This window comes from Delphinus delphis, chromosome 11, assembly GCF_949987515.2.
Source record: "Delphinus delphis chromosome 11, mDelDel1.2, whole genome shotgun sequence".
Lineage (NCBI taxonomy): Eukaryota > Metazoa > Chordata > Mammalia > Artiodactyla > Delphinidae > Delphinus > Delphinus delphis.
The window spans coordinates 33,054,904-33,073,411 of record NC_082693.1 but is presented as its reverse complement, the minus strand read 5'-3'; the positions used below and the strand labels follow the sequence as shown (position 1 = coordinate 33,073,411).

At 36.1% G+C, this 18,508-nt stretch overlaps 1 protein-coding gene across 7 annotated transcripts in view; it reads right to left on the bottom strand.

The window, feature by feature from the left end:
- Nucleotides 1-18,508, bottom strand: part of PPHLN1 (periphilin 1) — a 141,713-nt gene that overhangs the window by 79,683 nt on the left and 43,522 nt on the right. For all 7 annotated transcript variants that reach the window (XM_060024598.1, XM_060024597.1, XM_060024594.1 and 4 more), the window contains one exon: nt 3,653-3,864. In XM_060024598.1, the coding sequence (XP_059880581.1) occupies nt 3,653-3,864 (212 nt within the window). The remainder of the gene's footprint in view (nt 1-3,652; nt 3,865-18,508) is intronic.

The window sequence follows — 18,508 nt, the reverse complement described above, 5'->3', positions numbered from 1 at the left end:
TACAAACAAGTAATTGCAGCTGAAAAAAGTACAGGCTGCAGGGCTTTTTGTTTCATAGTAATATATGTGAAAATGGCCTAGGTTTCAGTTGCCTGCAGTTTCAGTAAGTACCAGTAATACAATATGGTTGACAAAATAAAAGTTCACTTCTGGCATCATGACTTAAAAGGAATAGAAAGAAAATTAGGAAAGCAAAAGGTCTGAAAACCATGTCAAATGAAAGGAACAGCTGAAGGAACTAAATATATTTAAACCTGGAAAAAAAAAATCGAAAAGATTATGATGGTACTTTTCAAATACACAAACCGTTCCAACAAAAAAAGAAATATCTTTATGGCTCTAAGATAAATAACTAGTATTAAGTAGACATTACAGGAAAAGATTTTAACTGTTTTTAAAAATGAGCTATACAAAAATGGAAAGACTGTACTGTGATACAGTAAACATCACAGGAAGTACTTTAACAAAAAGCCTCCCATACCCATATGGGAGACTAAATATAGTGATCATTATTAATGCTATTATCCTAAACAGAAGGTAAATAGCAAAAGTATAAGATAGGAAAACAGTGAGATTCATTTGAGAGAAGGTAGGGAAAAAGGAAATAAATATCTAAGAGATAGTTGACAAATGGGGAGATGTTTCATTAGATTAATTAGAATAAAATAAAATTCAAGTAAAAATACACAAGGTATACATAACAAAACAATTTAAACTATAACAGTATCTTAATAATGTGTTAATAAACAGATTAAGAAGGACAACCTACACTGTTAGCATGTAAATATGAACAACAATAAGGAATGAAAAATAGTACTGTAGTCACCGTTATGAACAGATTAGTCCACTTAAGTTATAGGCAGAAAATTCTTAAACGTGGAACACAAGGTGTAAACAGTTTGATTTAGGAAGCTAATTAGTCTATGTCAGTACAAAGTTCCATAGGATTTAACCCAAAAGGCTATGCAGAAAAAATTTAATTAAATAACGTGTGTGCGTGTGTGTAAGCACAAAATGGGAACTAAGCAGCTGAGATGAAAAAGTAATAGTCATTCTGTGGCTTATAATTAAGCACAGATATATTAAATGCACAGAACAATTGTGAAGAATTAGTCCTAAAATAATTACCATGGACAAACTACTAGTGATTATTAAAATAAATAAAATTATTCTGAAAAGTATGAACAAGAAGCAAAAAATTAAAAGTTAAAAAAGAATTAACAAAATGAGGGCATAAGGAATAAGAAAATTATTTTTTACCTGTTACAGAAACATTTAAAATCTTTGTCAAAATTTCAATTTACATTGGAAAACTAAATTAACCCATCATTGTTAGTTAGCCCAGTTTAAGTGACTGATAATTGAAGGATGATATTTCTCAGTCCTTTTTTGAAGGAAAGTAAGGTGCCATCAACATTTCTGAGATTTAGATTTAAAGCAAAAACCATTATCACAAATATGTAAAATAACAATTACTTTTTCCTTTTATTGTTTAAAGCAAGACTTTTACTGTTAACTTTTTGGAAGATTATCTCATGTAACTATTCTAAAAACTATTTAGTGAAAGGAGTACAGAAAAACATTTCAACAGTTCAGCCCAAACAGCTAAGGAATCAACCAAAGTAACCCATAAAGAGAGTTTTCCCAGAACAAACTTTTTTTTCTTGATTAAAGAACTTTACTTTCAAAGCTAAATGACTTAAGAAAATAAACATGAAGGCATTAACAAAGTCATACACTCTATTTCATTCAATTCACACCAGATTTTAGTCTCCCAACTTTCTCTGTTATCTTTCCATCACTGCAAGATATTAAAGGTACTAGACCTCAGAGGATGGGGAAAGCATATCGCAGACACTAAGACAGGAGCATCACCGTGTGACTCTACATTTCATCTTGAGATTTTAGAGTTCTGGCCACTGACTACCAGGCCAAAGGCAGATAGAAGATGCCTCCCTAGGAATCTGTTTTAGAGGAGAAATGTAAAAAATAAGGCTAATTCAACAGTAACTTAAATAACTTAATAGCTTCACTATAAGCTGTAAAGAAGGATCTCAAGCTTCCGTTTTACTCATGTTTTGTTAAAAAGGCTTCAAAATCAGTTTCCAAAGACACTTTCTTCCTCTTAACCAAATTATTAATAGATTTGGATTTAAGTCACACACATCTAAAAAAATATGGTCTTAGAAGGTATATCTAGCTAATTTGGGATATTTAGGTCTGTGCATGTGAGCATAAATTAGACTTAGAGGCTATTTATCCACTTGAAGGGTGAGGGGAGAAAAAGGAAGTAAAGCATAGGAGAAAATACCAAACTTTTAACACTGAACTCCACAGTAAAACTTTCAGTTACCTGGAACTATTCCAAGAATATTTTAAGCAGTCAGGCATGTGTAAGTGACTGTGTTTGTTTTAAATCCTTCAAATGGCATTCTTACACATATATCCAAAAATATGTTTTTTGGAAACCCCACTCTACCTAGCTCCTATCACAGTAGACAAGTGATAAATGCTTGTTAAATACAGGAATCCAGCAACAGCTACAATGGAGATAATCTAATGATCTGAAGTGATCTTCCATCATTCTGAACATGCAGGAGGCAAAGACTGTTGAACTAAAAACCTTATTATTTGAAAAAAACAGTTAAAAGGAAGGAAGTTAAAAAGGAAAGAAAAATTATTGGCTTATAATTCCTTCCACCTAGAAGATACTTCTCCACCTGTAGAAGTCTGAACTAAAGGATAAGCCCAAATGTCATTTCCTCCATGGCGTGTTCTTCCACCCCAGAGTGAGAGTCTCTTACCCTGACCGGCTAATGTCACGTTAACTCATTTATGACATAATGAGCCTTATATCAAAGTTATACTTTACATGTTATATTTACATAATGATAAAATTGTTATCAGTTGGGGAAAAATACACATATATATTCTAGTTCCTTGGTGACAGGGACATCGTTCTAACATAGTGCCCTGGATACAGAAGGCATGAGGAAGTGTTTTGTGAATGAGCTCAACTGCAGGTAGTAGAGTCTAGAATGACAACACAGGAAAGCATTACCTAGAAAAGTTGCTTCATTTATTTATTCCAACACATACTGAACAACTGGGCCAGGACGACATGCACTGAATGCTATGCATGGCCAGGCACTCCAAACTTAAAAAAAAAAAAAAAAAAAAAATTGGAGGTTGGGAAAGAATGAACCTAAGGTAGGTTTTAGCTCTAAATTCTATAAGGCTATACCTTATATTTAGGGGGATCCACTAATATTTTTCATGAAAAATATAGATAGATTTCCCCTAGTGATAGAAGAGTAAAGAGGCTGGATCAGGAATTAGCAGAAAATACAGGAGGTGTGTGACTTTCCAACATGATTACAACCTCTTCCACGCTGAAGAACTAGAAGTGAAATGTCATACAGACTGCAATTTGAAATGGTTTAAAAATGTGTGTGTGTGTGTGCGTGTGTGTATGTGTGTGTATGACATTCATTATACTATTCTTTCAACTTTTCTGTATGTTTGAAATTTTTCAAATAAAGAGTTAAAAATAATATCTTATAACACATATAAGGCAATCTGACTCAATACATTCTTATCAGTGGAGGTTGCAAAAAAAAAAAAAAAAAGGAGAACTCTTAAAAATACATACTTCTATGTTGAGACTGATGGAAAGGGTAAGTTTTGCTTTTTTCTGGGGAGTAACTTCTACTGCTGACACTGGAGCCAGATCTGCTGTGTGGAGAATCCTTTCGGCCTGCAGGTGATTCTCTGAAAAAAGAAGTGTCTCTTTTATGAGGAGACCGGTCTCTCACATAATGGGAAGAGTAGAAACTTTTTCTTCTAAAGCCATCTCTCATGCCCCTTTGAAGAAAAAATAAAATAAGTTAATTATATTCTATACTTTATATATACAAGCACAAATGGCAAAAGCTCTGGTTACAAACCATTGTTTGTGTTGTAATTTACGTCCCCTTTTTCTACCACCACCTAACTTCTGAAATCAGTCAACAAAATGAAACTTTATCAGTGAATTATGTCATTTTTTCAGTTTGGGGTAGAACCAGGTGGTTAAGTGCAAAAGTTACTTTATTTTAAGCAAGCACAAAAATTGTTCAATGTGAAAAAGTCATATAGTCTCTACTTCTGCTTGCTACCAACAACATACCACACAGCTACCATACTCTCAAAGACACCTAGAGAATGCCAAAGATTTCCCCAATGAGACAGTTCATGGTCTACTACCCTCTTCTAAGTACCACTGGTTTTCAACTAGTGTGATTCCCCGCTGCCCCCTGTGATAATTTGGCAACATCTACAGACACTTTTGTTGTTACAACTGGAGAGGAGGGAATGCCCCTAGTGGTTAGGGGCAGGATGCTCCTAAAATGTTACAATGCCCAGGACAACACCCACACATATACACAGTAAAAACCTATGCAACCCAAAGTGTTAACAATGCCAAGGTTGAGAAACCCTGGTATATACCTATAAAATCCTTGCTCTCTGAATTTACAACAGATTGTTGCCAATCTCTAAATACCAACTTTTTATATCATCTTTACTTTTATAAATTAAATTTCCTTATTAAGCAATATCATCAACTCAAAGCAGAAAGCCCAAATAATAAAGACTTATAAAGCAAAACTATCTTTATAACAGTAAAGCAAATTAAAATTATTAAATACAACTATGAAGACACAAGCCTCGGACTTCCTTAGTGGCGCAGTGGTTAAGAATCCACCTACCAATGCAGGGGACACAGGTTCAAGCCCTGGTCCGGGAAGATCCCACATGCCACGGAGCAACTAAGCCCGTGCGCCACAACTACTGAGCCTGCACTCTAGGGCCCGTGAGCCGCAACTACTGAGCCCACGTGCCACAATTACTGAAGCCCGTGTGCCTAGAGCCTGTGCTCCACAACGAGAGAAGCCACCGCAATGAGAAGCCCATTCACCGCAACGAAAAGCAGCCCCCGCTCACCACAACTAGAGAAAGTCCGCGCAGCAATGAAGACTCAACACAGCCAAAAATAAACATATAAATTAATTGATTTTTTTAAAAAAGACACAAGCCTCTATTTAAAAGAACACTTGGAGTCAAACAGGTTTTAATTGAAGATTTAGCAAATGTACCTCCATATTAAAATTAGAGACCATTATCTTCAGACAGAAGAATGGTAAAAAGATGAGCCAATTGTATGAAATTTCAACTGCTCAGAAAATAATTTCAGCATATTGACTGGTAGTCCACAATATATAAGTAGGTTGTTGTCATTAACTGATTAATACCCAAACTATATCCTCTTTCCAGATATAATTTTCTCTGTGCAAAAGTAGAAAACAGTTAAAACTCATTTATGATAAATAGACTCAGACAAAATACTAATACTGAAATAAAGCATTAAAGAAATTCCAATATATTCAAGTTCAATCACTAAAGCTATAGGAATCATATGAATATCACTGAGAGCTGAAGTAAGTAGCTATATATGTATTACACAGATTTTAGGAACTGTACCAGGCACTGGGGACCCAATGGTGAACCACGTGCATGCAGTCCCTGCCGTTACGGAACTCTCAGGCTAGTGGGAGAGGTTGATATTAAACATACAGATAAAACATGTAGCCAATGGTGTGTGCAGGGAGACTAGGAGTCTACTTAGTCCAAGCAAGAGACAGTGGTGACTTAGATAAGGCGGGAGCAGGGGAAGGGTCACAAATTCAACATGCACAAGAGTGCAGTTTTGTAGACTCAACGAAACAAGGTAAATGTTTGACTAATGAGTGTGAGAGATGGTGGATGACAAGATGATACCCAGAATTCTGGCCACGATGAATTACTGAAATAAGAAAAATAGATCTGAGAAATAGGGACAGGGTGGGAGATCCACATTTAGACTTGACAGTGCTATATTTGAGATGCTCATGTAATATCTTGGTAGGCAACAACAGATACTGGTGATAATATCAGAAGAGATTTTTGGCTATAACTACAAATTTGTCTGTAAACAGGAAGTATTTAAAAGCCTTGGGTATAGATGAAAACAAAGGATAAAAAGTGCAGAAGGCCCAGAATCTAGGGTTATAAAACTGCCACGCTGAGAAGGAAATGGGCTGAGAATAGAGTGGCCACAGAAACATGAGGCACAGGTGAGTAAGTTATCAGGGAAGGCAATGAAAGAGTGCTCCAAGAAGGAGAATAAAGGTTTCATACAGCGAAAGTAAATGAGCTCTTCCTGATAACTTACTCAGGAAATGGAGAAGAACTGGCCCACATTCAGAGGAAAGACTGCCTATTTTCTCTGGAGGGAATGGAAAGATGAAATGCTGAACTACAGTTTCCTAATCCTGACACCAGATGGCAGTAAAATCACAACAGCACAGTTCAGAGCTATCAGAGCGGCTTGGGGTGGCTAGATACACATGGGGGAAGTGCACGTCAGATTTCAACATCTCAGAGCAGAGCAACGTCTCTCCTCTCCTTCACATCAACATCTCCTACTGACCATCAGATTAAACAAAACATCACCACAGGCATCATCTACCATAAGTATATGGTACTACTTTGATAAAGTGGTAATATTAGCCAAGTCATTTATTCATGTGTGTATGTATACATATTTTTTCATATCTATATATCTATGTCCCAATATATGAAAGGCACTATGAGGAATTACTCTGGCTCTGAAGAAGCTTAATATCTAATTGGGGGGATGGGGAGTAACTGTTCCAAAAGGCTGGTACTGTAATTTAGAAGAGACATATATACATATTAATAGATGAAAAACTGACCAAGGAGTCTTTAAGCAAAGGTGAAATTTAGATCAATACTGTCTAAGAGAAATATAATCAAGGCACACATGATGTAGTCATATTTCAAAAGTAAAGAGAAACAGGTGAAATTAATTTTAGCAATATTTTACTTAACCCAATATATCTAAAATATTAGCAACATGTAATCAATATTAAAAAATTTAGTGAGATAGTTTATATTCTCCCTTTCATCTTACAGCTTGAAAATCCAGTATGTATTTTACACTTACACAATATCTCAGTCTGCCTGGCCACATTTTAAGTGCTCAACAGGCACATTCAGCTAGTGGCTCCCGTATGAACAGCACAGAGTTAGATGGTGGGAAAGGCATTCCAAGCTTCAAGAAAAAGTAGAGAAGGATTAAAGGATATTATGCAAACAAGAAGAGAAGTAGTCAGAACAGTGAAAACTTAAAAAAGTAGTAACTAAAAAACAAAGGAAGAAATTTTTGAAAAGGGAAAATGTAGTTAATATCAAATACTGCAGAGGCTGGAACAGATCTTCATATTTAAAACCTAAGAGTCACATGACCAGTGAGTGGGCTGTCCAGTAAAACTTTGGAAACCAAATCAGACTATAAGAAATTATGACCTATCTACTAACGGAGTTAAACTATTACTTTTCTTCTAAAAAAAAAAGTTTGGTAGAGGGAGGAAGGAAGAGAATTGGGACAATACTCTGAGGAAAGGGGCTTACTTGGTCATATTTGGAAGTTGGGGGGAAAAGGCTAATTTCCTATAGATGGAGAAACTGATAAACCAAGACACAAAAATGGTAACTGAAAAAGGAGCCAAAAATCACCAGGAAAAAACGGGACAAAAGAACTAAGTAGAAGAGAATAGCACTGAAGGCAAGAAGAGAAGAACACAAAAAGGATAAAGAGGAAAATTTTCATTTCAAGAAGAAAAAATATGAGAAATCTCTCTTCAGAAGTCCTTTACCTCAGTAACATAATTCTAGAAGTCATTAATAGAAGGTAAAGAAAGTAAGGACACGAACAGATGCTTAAGGCAGAGTGGAAAGTATCTGTCCTTTGGGGGAATGTATTCATTTGAGCAGTGTTCCTCAAAATGCAGGTCCCCAGACCTTCATCAGCATTACCTTGGGAAGGTGACAGAAGTTCAAATTCAGGGCATCAAACCACACCTACTGAATCAGAATCTCTGGGAGTGAGACCAAGAATTCCAGGCTTTAACAAGGCTCTCCAGGTGATTCTGATGCACAGGAAACTTTGAGAAGGACTGAACTAGACAAACTAACGTCTAAGAGCTGTGTACATATAAATATGGTATCTTTAAGTCAAAAAGAGAAACTCAGGGCTAATGATAGAGGCAGAACATTTTCCAGGGATGATGATTGTAGGGTTTGACCATGCCAGTGGAGAGCTAAAGAGTTGAAAACACAAGAAAGAACTGGTGTTAATTAAGAGCATCATCAAATCAGGACAGGAAGGGATGGAGGAGAAGACTATATGCCAGAAACTATAATAATCCAGGAACAAGAAATGGGGTCCTGGAAATTCATCAAAGAGTACAAAGATGAGGACAGGTGGTACAAATGGAGAAGTTCAGAGACGACACTGGAACTGTGGCTTGGAGGAGGTAATAAGGAGCAAGAAGTATGCCCAGAACTCACCTCAAGAATCAAGGAATTAGGAGGCAAGTGAGTTGGGAGGTAAGTGGTTTCAACCCTTGGAAGTTAGGCTCCTGTTGCAGAAAATGGATGGAAAGAACAAGAGAAAATATATCCACTCTACTTTGATACTAAAAGACCAAGTCTTTGCCCTCACTGGGCAATGGAGAAGACATATAAATACAACATTTCAGATTGACAGGCAGTTTAAAGAAAGGTAGATGTGAGGGAGGTTATTTTTGATGGGATGATCAGGAAGAACATCTCTGAGAAGGTAATATCTGAGCAGAGATATAACAGAGGGGATGGAACCCAACAAAGAATGAGGCAGTAGAGAGATCTGATGTACATTTACAATGATCACTCTAACTGCTCTGTGAAGGCATCATATGTTGGTGCCAAGGACACAATGATGAGTCAGAGAGCTTTCTTGGCGTTTATAGAATTATACAGCACCTACATTTCAAATATAATACTAGCCCTATGTATAGGACTTAACAGAAGCATAAGTAGTAGAGGAAGGAAAGAGACTGTTAAGGCCCTCTGTGAACTAGCCTCCTAAGTACTAAAAGCCCCTCCCAAAGTAACTACTGACTCCATGTCCTTGAACAAGTTACTTAACCTCCTTATGCCTTAATTTCATCATCTACAAGGTGGGGATAATAACAGTACCTACTTACAGCTGCAAGGAGTAAATGAGATATTATATGTAAAGCACTTAGAACAGGGCCTGGTACACAGCACTCAACAGATGTTAGCTAATTCTATTGACAGTATTACCCCACTATGATTTCCATCAAATCAGTATAAAGGCTTATTCAAGAAATTAGCTAAGCGTGCCAATACAACCGCTTGATAGCTTTGTCATTCAGAAAAACTATGAAATCTTACATGTTTGTAAGAGTTTAAAACCTACTCAAAATAATAAAACCTCCAGAACAAGACTTCCGCTTGACTTCCCAAGCAATTTGCTTTACAGAAGATGAACTGTGGATAATTCAATGTAAAGAATGGCAGTTATGGAGTTCTGTACACAGATGAAACACATATAAAGTGAAAAGTAGGCAGAATGGCCATTCGCTAGACTAGGGGTCAACAAACATTTGCTTAAAGGTCCAACTACAAATATTTTAGGTTTTGTGGGCTATATGGTCTCCATCACAACTCCTCAACACTCCACTCTAACACAACAGCAGCCACAGATGATATGTAAACCAATGTGTGTGGCCGTGTTCCAATAAAACTTTATTTACAAAAATAGACAGCTGGTCAGATTTGGCCCATGGGTTATAATTTGCTGATCCCAATGTCAAGTATGTACTTCCTGAAGGTTTCCAAACACAATTTATTAAAGAATAAAAAGTTTACCTATAGCTTCCTTTTTCTCACAGAACACAAAGAAAAGTATGGGGATTTTTTTCACCCTACCCCTTGCAAATATCTCAAGATTTTTATGCTTTAGAAGTTTAATTGTATTTTGGAGAGCAAATTCATTACATAATGATAGAAATATGTTTTGGCTGATTCATATTTTCTACCAGAGACCTGACTTTATATGTTTATAATGTAACTGTAAATATACAAATTTAGTATTTATTTACTTATAATATAAAAAAGCCTTTCTCAAAATATGTTCCACAAAATACTAAGCCACAACTGTGGGAAACACTGAGTTTAATAAAATTAAACACCTTTATTTACAGTGACACTTCTCAGAGCATCCTCTGCAGGAAGACACAGACCCAAAAATTAGTTCATCTGCTCATGTATGGCCTTTGATCTTAATTTACTTCCTAACTCCTTTAAGCACAGCAACTTTACAATGAATATGGTATCTATGACTATAGTTTTAAGCTTTAGTCTTTTCATTATCCGTTATCTTATTTTTAACCTTCCCCCAAACACATGGATCCTCAAGTTATAAAATATTTTACCTAACTTTGAGACAATGTGGGGAAGAGGGTGATAGATTCTCTTTCCTTTAACACATACCATGACAAATTCAGGCTGACTAAAAAGCTAAATGTTTGGAAGGAAGGAATAGGAGAAAAAGACCTGTCTCTCTGTCTGTCTGTCTGTCTGTCTCTCTCTCTCTCTATATATATATATATATATATTTAAAAGATACTAAATAATTATAAGTCTACAGGAAGAAACCACTGTGTATCAAAATACCAAGTTTAAACTACATACAAAAAAAGAGCCTAAAGTTGAAAATGTAATTAGATTTAAAGCAAATTTCCAATTAAGAGGGAAAATTCCAACATCTGATGGCAATCTTAAATGTTAGTCTTTAATAATTTAATGAATGTTGACAAACCTTTGAACAAGATGAAAACACCAATAAAAAGTAGATGAAGGATATGAAGATAAATCAATGAAAGACAAATGTATCATCTCACTAAATATTTAATATAACTCAAGTTATTTTAATTTTTTCCTATCAAATAGGCAAATGATCCCATCCAATAGTGAAAACTAGGGTGGGATATATAAGCCTCATCATAATACACAATTTGGGTTGGGCTGGAAATTGCTAGGGATTTACTGGTCCTAAAAATACTACTCTAGTCCATAAAACAGAGTTAGACTTCAAGGTCCACACTGACTGTCAGAATGCCTTTCTTATCTTTAAATAACAAGTTTCCTTTCTCTCTTCCTCTATTTATATTCTGTACAAATCTCACTTTTCTAGGCTCAATCTAAAGTTACAAAATGCTACACAATACTTTGAATTCCTTCTTTTTCTTGGCGTAACACCTGGTTAATTTAGTTTGCGCTTGGTTTCAAATGTCAACCAGAAGAGTTTCTTTGAGAGAAAAAAGTTACTGTTATCAAAACAATCCAGTAATCCATAAATAAGATGGGTGTCTTAATATATATCACTGGTGCACGTCATATTAGTTTTATGACACAACTGAGTCTTAATTTTCTTAAATTTTTGTCTTCCACTATAATTTATGCCAGACTTAGGTAAAAATGGATATACTACAAGGGCTTAGCTGTTTTGTTCTTTTTTTCTTTAAATTAAGATAATATGGCAAGGACAAATTGAGCAACCTTGTATCTTTTACCTTATACCTAAACAAAAACCTTTCACTTCTATTTCTTTGGCATAAAATGTAATGTGAGAGTGCAATGAGTTTTTAAAGCATGTAATTCAACAGAAAGTCAACAGTGCTTTCATCTGTAAACTTATTCCTAGTAAAATCAAGGAATTTTTTCCTTTCTTTTCAGATGATTTCTATAATGTGATTGTAGTACTTCATAATGTAAGTTTTAAATTTTTATTTAATTAGAAATTAGTTGTTAAGCTTTTTTTTCTTTCATTTCATTGATTGATAGTTCCTATTTATCAAGTGGAAGACCAAATATTTCACAATTATTTAGTAAATCAGTTTGACTATTATGAAAAACTTATGTAACTAAATATTTTCTGATGTCAATATTCTAAGTTCCCTATTTTAGATTTTAAAAATTGATCTTCCATTACTCAAAGCCACCTCCCTCCAACACCAACCTTCCAATCCAAAAAGAAATCTGGATAGCTAATATTCTCCACAGTAATTAAGTAGCTGTAATTATACTTCAAAGAGGAAAAGCAACCTCTAGAAACAGTTTCCTGATGCTTAATGTACTCAAGTGAGGAGTACAACTATTATTACTGCTCTGAGAATCTGATACTCTAAATGCAAAAAAACCCTACTTATCCAAATTATGAATATGAAAAACAGTCAAAATATATGCAAGGATAAAAAAGGATTCTATTAAGTGAGGCTCCTTAGTATATTGATGGTTCTCAAGTGACAGTAATTTTGCTCCAAGCAGGACATGTGGCAATATCTGAAGACATGACATTTTTTACTGTCACAACAGGGGGATACTACTAGCATCTAGTGGGTAAAGGTCAGGGGTGCTGCTAAACAACCTACAATAAACAGGACAGACCCCCTCAATAAAAAACTGCCCAGCTCAAAATGCCAATAGTGTCAAAGTTCAGAAATCCTGAGACAGACACACGTGCATGCACCCACGCGGACACAAACACACACACACACACACACACACACTCAAATTTAATCTATCAGTTTAAGAAATAAGAAGAAACATTCTAAAGCTTTCTTGGAACCACTTAACGATTCTAAAATGTTACTTTATAACATACCTAACTTCAAGTATTAAAATTCCTTCAACTCTTCTAAACATTCAAATTATATGCTACATTTTCAAGTAAAGTATTTTCTACTCTATTTTCAATCTTTAATTTATATACAGTCCAATAGTTAAGAGCACAGACTCTGGAACAAGTCTGCCAGGGTTCAAATCCTGGCTTCATCATTTGGTTACCATGGGAGAGGTGTGACAGTTACTTAACTTCTCTGTGCCTGTTTCGTCATCTATAAAACGGGAATGATGGATTAAGAGGAATAATGCCTACATAATTCATAATACATAATAAGTATTCATACTTATTAACTCAAATTTTAAAAAAAACCACTGAAAATACCAAGTGTTGACAAGGATGTGGAACAAATGAAATTCACATGTGTTGCGGATGGGAATATAAATGGGTGCAAAGCTGCTAGCTCTCAGTCCACAAATCACCACAGGACTAGCAAATGCACATCATCATCAGTGACGAATCGCACTGCATTTTTCAAAGGCTTTTGGATTAATCACGGTGCATCTGTTACTCAGTTCATACACAGACAACAAAGCATGTAGTTTTGTTGCCTTCTTGTTCCCAGTGATAAACCCACGTGATATTTTATAAAAATGGATAATTGAAAGAAAATTAGTCAACAAAGACAAAAGTGCAGCCAAGAAACAAAGTGACAATGGTAGGAGTGGAATTCAAATTGAACGTAAATGGAGTTACCGAAGAAACATGTGACCATAGGAATGTTGACAATGTTGCCTTCAAGATATACAGCCTCAGGAAATTGGTGAAGGCAAGCTTATTGAAGGCAAACAACAAAAGGGACTGTGACAAAAAAGGATGAAGATGTCCCAGAGGAAGTGAGGCTAACAAAAAAATTCCATTAAAGGAACTCTCAGAGAAATTTCACAACAATGAAAATGCAAAGGATAAAATGTCGGAAACTGATCCAAACTCAGAATGGAGTACGTATGACCATTCACCAAGGCATAAAAAAGATGCTTGCTTCAAGAAGACGACAAACACTGTTCAAACTACTCTTGATAAGTTTTTTTTACAAAGAAATAAAACTCAAACTCTCAATGTTTCTAATGTTATAAATTACAGTGTATTAAATGAATATTAGTTTTACCATTTATTTTACTTCCCTATACATTTCTATTGAAAGAGTTTGATGTATTGACAAAAAGTTCTGCAAGTCACAACGACTGTAATTATTCTCATTGACTATTAAGATGGCTTTATGTCAGAATAATGATCACCTTTGGAGAGGAAGAAGAAAATAACTCTATAGGAGTTATGAATAGGAGCATGAAGAAGCTTCTGGGATGCAAGTAATGTTCTATTTCTTAACCTGGATGTGGTTACACTTACGGTTAACACTGAGCTATACACCTTGATTTGTGTACTTTATGTATGTTATATGCTCTAGTAAGTGTCTATGAAAAAGAAAGCTATTGGGACTTCCCTGGTGGCGCAGTGGTTAAGAATCCATCTGCCAATGCAGGGGACACAGGTTCGATCCCTGGTCCGGGAAGATCCCACATGCCGCAGAGCCAACAAGCCCATGCACCACAACTACTGAGCCTGCACTCTAGTGCCCGCAAGCCACAACTACTGAAGCCCATGCACTCTAGGGCCGGTGCTCCACAAGAGAAGCCACTGCTATGAGAAGCCCAAGCACTGCAACGAAGAGTAGCCCCCAATCGCCGCAACTAGAGAAAGCCGGTACGCAGCAACGAAGACCCAACGCAGCAAAAAAAAAGGTGCTTATTTTCCTCTAAAAATGTGATATATAAAAATTTAGCTCCTTATCACTTAAAATGATGTGAAGGGATTTTTTAAAGAAAGCAAAAAGGGACTTCCCTGGTGGCGCAGTGGTTGAGAGTCCGCCTGCCGATGCAGGGGACAGGGGTTCATGCCCCGGTCCGGGAAGATCCCACATGCAGCGGAGCAGCTAGGTCCGTGAGCCATGGCCACTAAGCCTGCGCGTCCGGAGCCTGTGCTCCGCAACGGGGCAGGCCACAACAGTGAGAGGCCCGCGAACCACCAAAAATAAAAATAAAAAATAAGAAACCAAACAGAACTTTCATCTTCGAGAAAAGAATTTTCATTTTTAATATTTATTTTAAGGGAAAACAAATTGTAAGACTAACTACTATCTAAAAATCATTATTATATTTTAAAGATTTATTTCAAACACCCGAACAGCATAGCATTACTCGCCAAACCCAAGATAAGGCAGCCTTGTCAACTTCAACTACCAACGTGGTGTCAGGTAATCTTCCCAGAGGATCACCAAGAAATCAGTAAAATATGATTAGCTTCCTCCACCTCAGGATATTCTCTCTGCAAAGGCAAACCTTATAATATGTCTTGACCAAGAAATAATCCAACTTATATTTTGTTGCTATTTATTTTTCCATTATTCAGAAAAATGCTATACCTTAACAAAGCAATTCTTAACCTTCAACATTATTTCCAAATATGATTCTCTTCACCTGACCTGCAGAATAGTGCACAGATTCGAAGACAATCTTTTATAGACAAAACATTTAAAAAAAAAAATCCTTTGTAACAATATATAAAATTTAAAGATTTTTTTTGTCTCCCATAGTTTTTCTTAAATCTTTGGTGCCTGCTACTGTATGTATGCAGCTAAACGTTCTCAAATGACTAATGAATAAGCAAACACAAAATAATTTTTTTTTTTTTTTTTTGCGGTACGCGGGCCTCTCACTATTGTGGCCTCTCCCGTTGTGGAGCTGCGGATGCGCAGGCTCAACGGCCATGCCTCACGGGCCTAGCCGCTCCACAGCATGTGGGATCTTCCTGGACCGGGGCACGAAGCCGTGTTCCCTGCATCGGCAGGCGGACTCTCAACCACTGCGCCACCAGGGAAGCCCACAAAATAATTATTAACAGAAAAATGTTAAGTCTTCCGTTGCCCTTGCTTTAACAGCTTGTATTTCTGTAAACTCACTCATGGTTTTACTCTGTACCATATATTTAATAGATATTTTCTACTAATAAAATCTTTGACATATCATTTTTTAAATATTTCTGTTTCATAGAGTTTGACCTAAAGATACCATTACTTCAAGGCTCACCTCGATTTTTGCTACTTCAATAAAATACCACTACTACATTTAAGAAATATTTCTACGTCCAAAAATGGGGAACTAAATAATTCTAATTTGACTGCTGAAAAAAATCTAGAGAAACTGGACAAAAGATTTGTTTTTTAGTAATCTGCTCAGAGCCATCAGAGAGCTAAAAACATAGTAAAGAACTATGGATCCAAAGTACAAGAGAAGTAGGAAGCCCAGATTGCTGAGCCTGTCTTTTTTGGGCTGCTTTTGCTTTTATATATCTGCCAATTTCAGAAACAGTAGTTGAGAGGATGAAAAGCTGAGAAATAATTCTGATGGCTTCACAGAATTAGGATATAAAGATCTTCCTAAGGGTTACACCATGAGCAGGGTGAACTGGAAGTAGACTAGCCTGGCTTCATATGACCTAATTTCCCTTAGGTTGACCCTGAATTGCTAATGACTAACCCTCTATTTGAAATACTTAGAGATTTCTGTCTTCTTGATCACTAATTAAGATTCCTTAAAATTATTTCAGATGTAAAAATCCCATTTTAACAAGAAAATCTAAGTATTTAAAATCGCGTAAGTAAAATAAATTTAAGTTAAACATTCTTAAATACAGAACTGTCTCCTGAAGAATGGTACAAATTAAAACAAACCCACATATACAACTGTCATTTAGTACTTAAAATGCAAAACATAAAATCTCTATAGTTTATCATTAGTTTGTCCAAAAAAAGTTAAAAGAATCGATTGAATAAGTATCACAGCTTTATTCATACTTTTTTCTTTTAAAGTGCGTTAGTCCCAACACTCATTATTAGCTATAAAATTCAATTAATATCAACTAGTATAATTTTCTTTATGCAAGTATCATCCTGATTTTAAGAAAGAATTTTGTTTAAAGATGCCCCTGAGGCGTGCTAAACACAGCAACATGATACTGGGAACTTGAGCACATTTTAATTGTCATTCCATAATTCACAGGGTATAACTCTGCACTGCAAGTAAGACGAAGTTCCATTTACTGCACAAAGAAAACTTACATCAAAAGCCTTCAAACTCTAAAGTTTCTAGCTATGTTGAAAACGAGGATATCAACATATATAATGAATCCAATCAAAAAAGAGAAGAAATATAAGTACAACTAGAATGCTTACTATGAGGCCTCTCCCAAAAAAACATATATTTAACAGAACTGATCATTTTTATTATCAAAAAAGTATATAACTTGAGAGCTAGGACAGCATCTTTGGCTGTGTCACAAACATTTCAGCCATAATGCTGGACATAAATATAGGGGGCAAAGTCACCTAGAGAATGGAAGATGGGAAGAACTAATATGCTATAAGGCACTGTTTCTCAAAATGTGAACCTGGGAGAATCGACACTATAATTACCTTGAATGCTGGTTTCAAAAGCAAACTTAAAAAGTTCAGGATTCTCACCTGTTAATATACACCCCCAAACTAATTCCACCCCTCACACCAAGCCAGACAAATTGTGATCAACCTCTCAGTTTCAGCAGATGTATGTTTACTGGTTAAGAGTAAAAATCAGGCAAAGATACAATGGGAGGGAACAAGGGGGAGAAAGCAAGCATTTTACTTCTTATTCAGGACCTCATATTTCTTTCCTTCCCACATTCAACACTCAGAAATACTTCACACAAAATACTGGCTACTTCATTTCTTGTCAACAAGAACTTCAAAAAGGAATTAAATTTTCAGGAATCATTTAGAGAAAGCAGCTTGGTAACTAGTAGAGCAGGGTTAAGAATAAGTTAAGTGCAGACCTCAAATATCTGTTTTTAAATGTGGAATAAGAGAACGAGGGGTACTGTTACTTAAGCTAAGGGATTTCCCGCATTACTTTTTATTCTATACTACCCCAAAATCAAGTAACTGTCTTATACCAGAGTTGAGATGGAAGGTTGGGGACCCAGTGCAGAGTTCTTTCCACAAAACCACATCTTTACAGTTAAAAGTAATCTGGGAATGAGATATGGGCTGAGATCTCCCAGCTAGAATATAGATCTTTTCTGTGTTATTCACAATTTGATCACTGACACCTAAAACAGTGCCTAATGTTATTAAGGAAAAACGTTCCTAACTTGCTATAACAAAAATACCAAAAAATGTAATGTTGAGTCATTACACAAAAGAAGTCTATCTAACCACCAAGAAACAGTCTAGGGCAGGCCTTCCAAGGTGAGAGACTCTGCTCCATGCATCATCCAAGAACCCTGGCTGACCACTCTGCTATTTCAACATGTGGCTTCCAAGGTCACATGCCTGCTGCCATTGCATTCCAGGGACCACCCTGCAACACGGGAAAAGGTAAATGCTTGTGGAAGAATATGTGTAGAAACAGAACTCCTACTCACATTATTCTGGAGATAAATAGTTACATGGCCACACCTAGCTGGAAGGAAGGCTGGGAAACGTAGTCTACCTACATGCCTAAGATGTGTGAAGAAGAGCTTGAAGTCTTTTCAAGAATGATGAAATAAAAAGTTTTCAATGAAAAGTCTGGGATTCCCAAGTGAAAATGTGTCTAACAGGCAGTTGGATGTGGAAATGTTGAGCTCAGAAAACAAGCCAAGGCCAGAGATACAGATTTGTCTGCCATCAGCAACAGACAGTACAGGTCAGAGATTCTCAAACTTCAGTCCTCAGACCCTCTGCATCACAATCATCCAGGGGGCCTGTGAAAAATACAGATGATTCAGATTCTAAGGCTCCATTTACTGAATCAGAATCTCTTGAGATGAAGACTGGTAATCTTCATTTTTAATGAGCTCCTA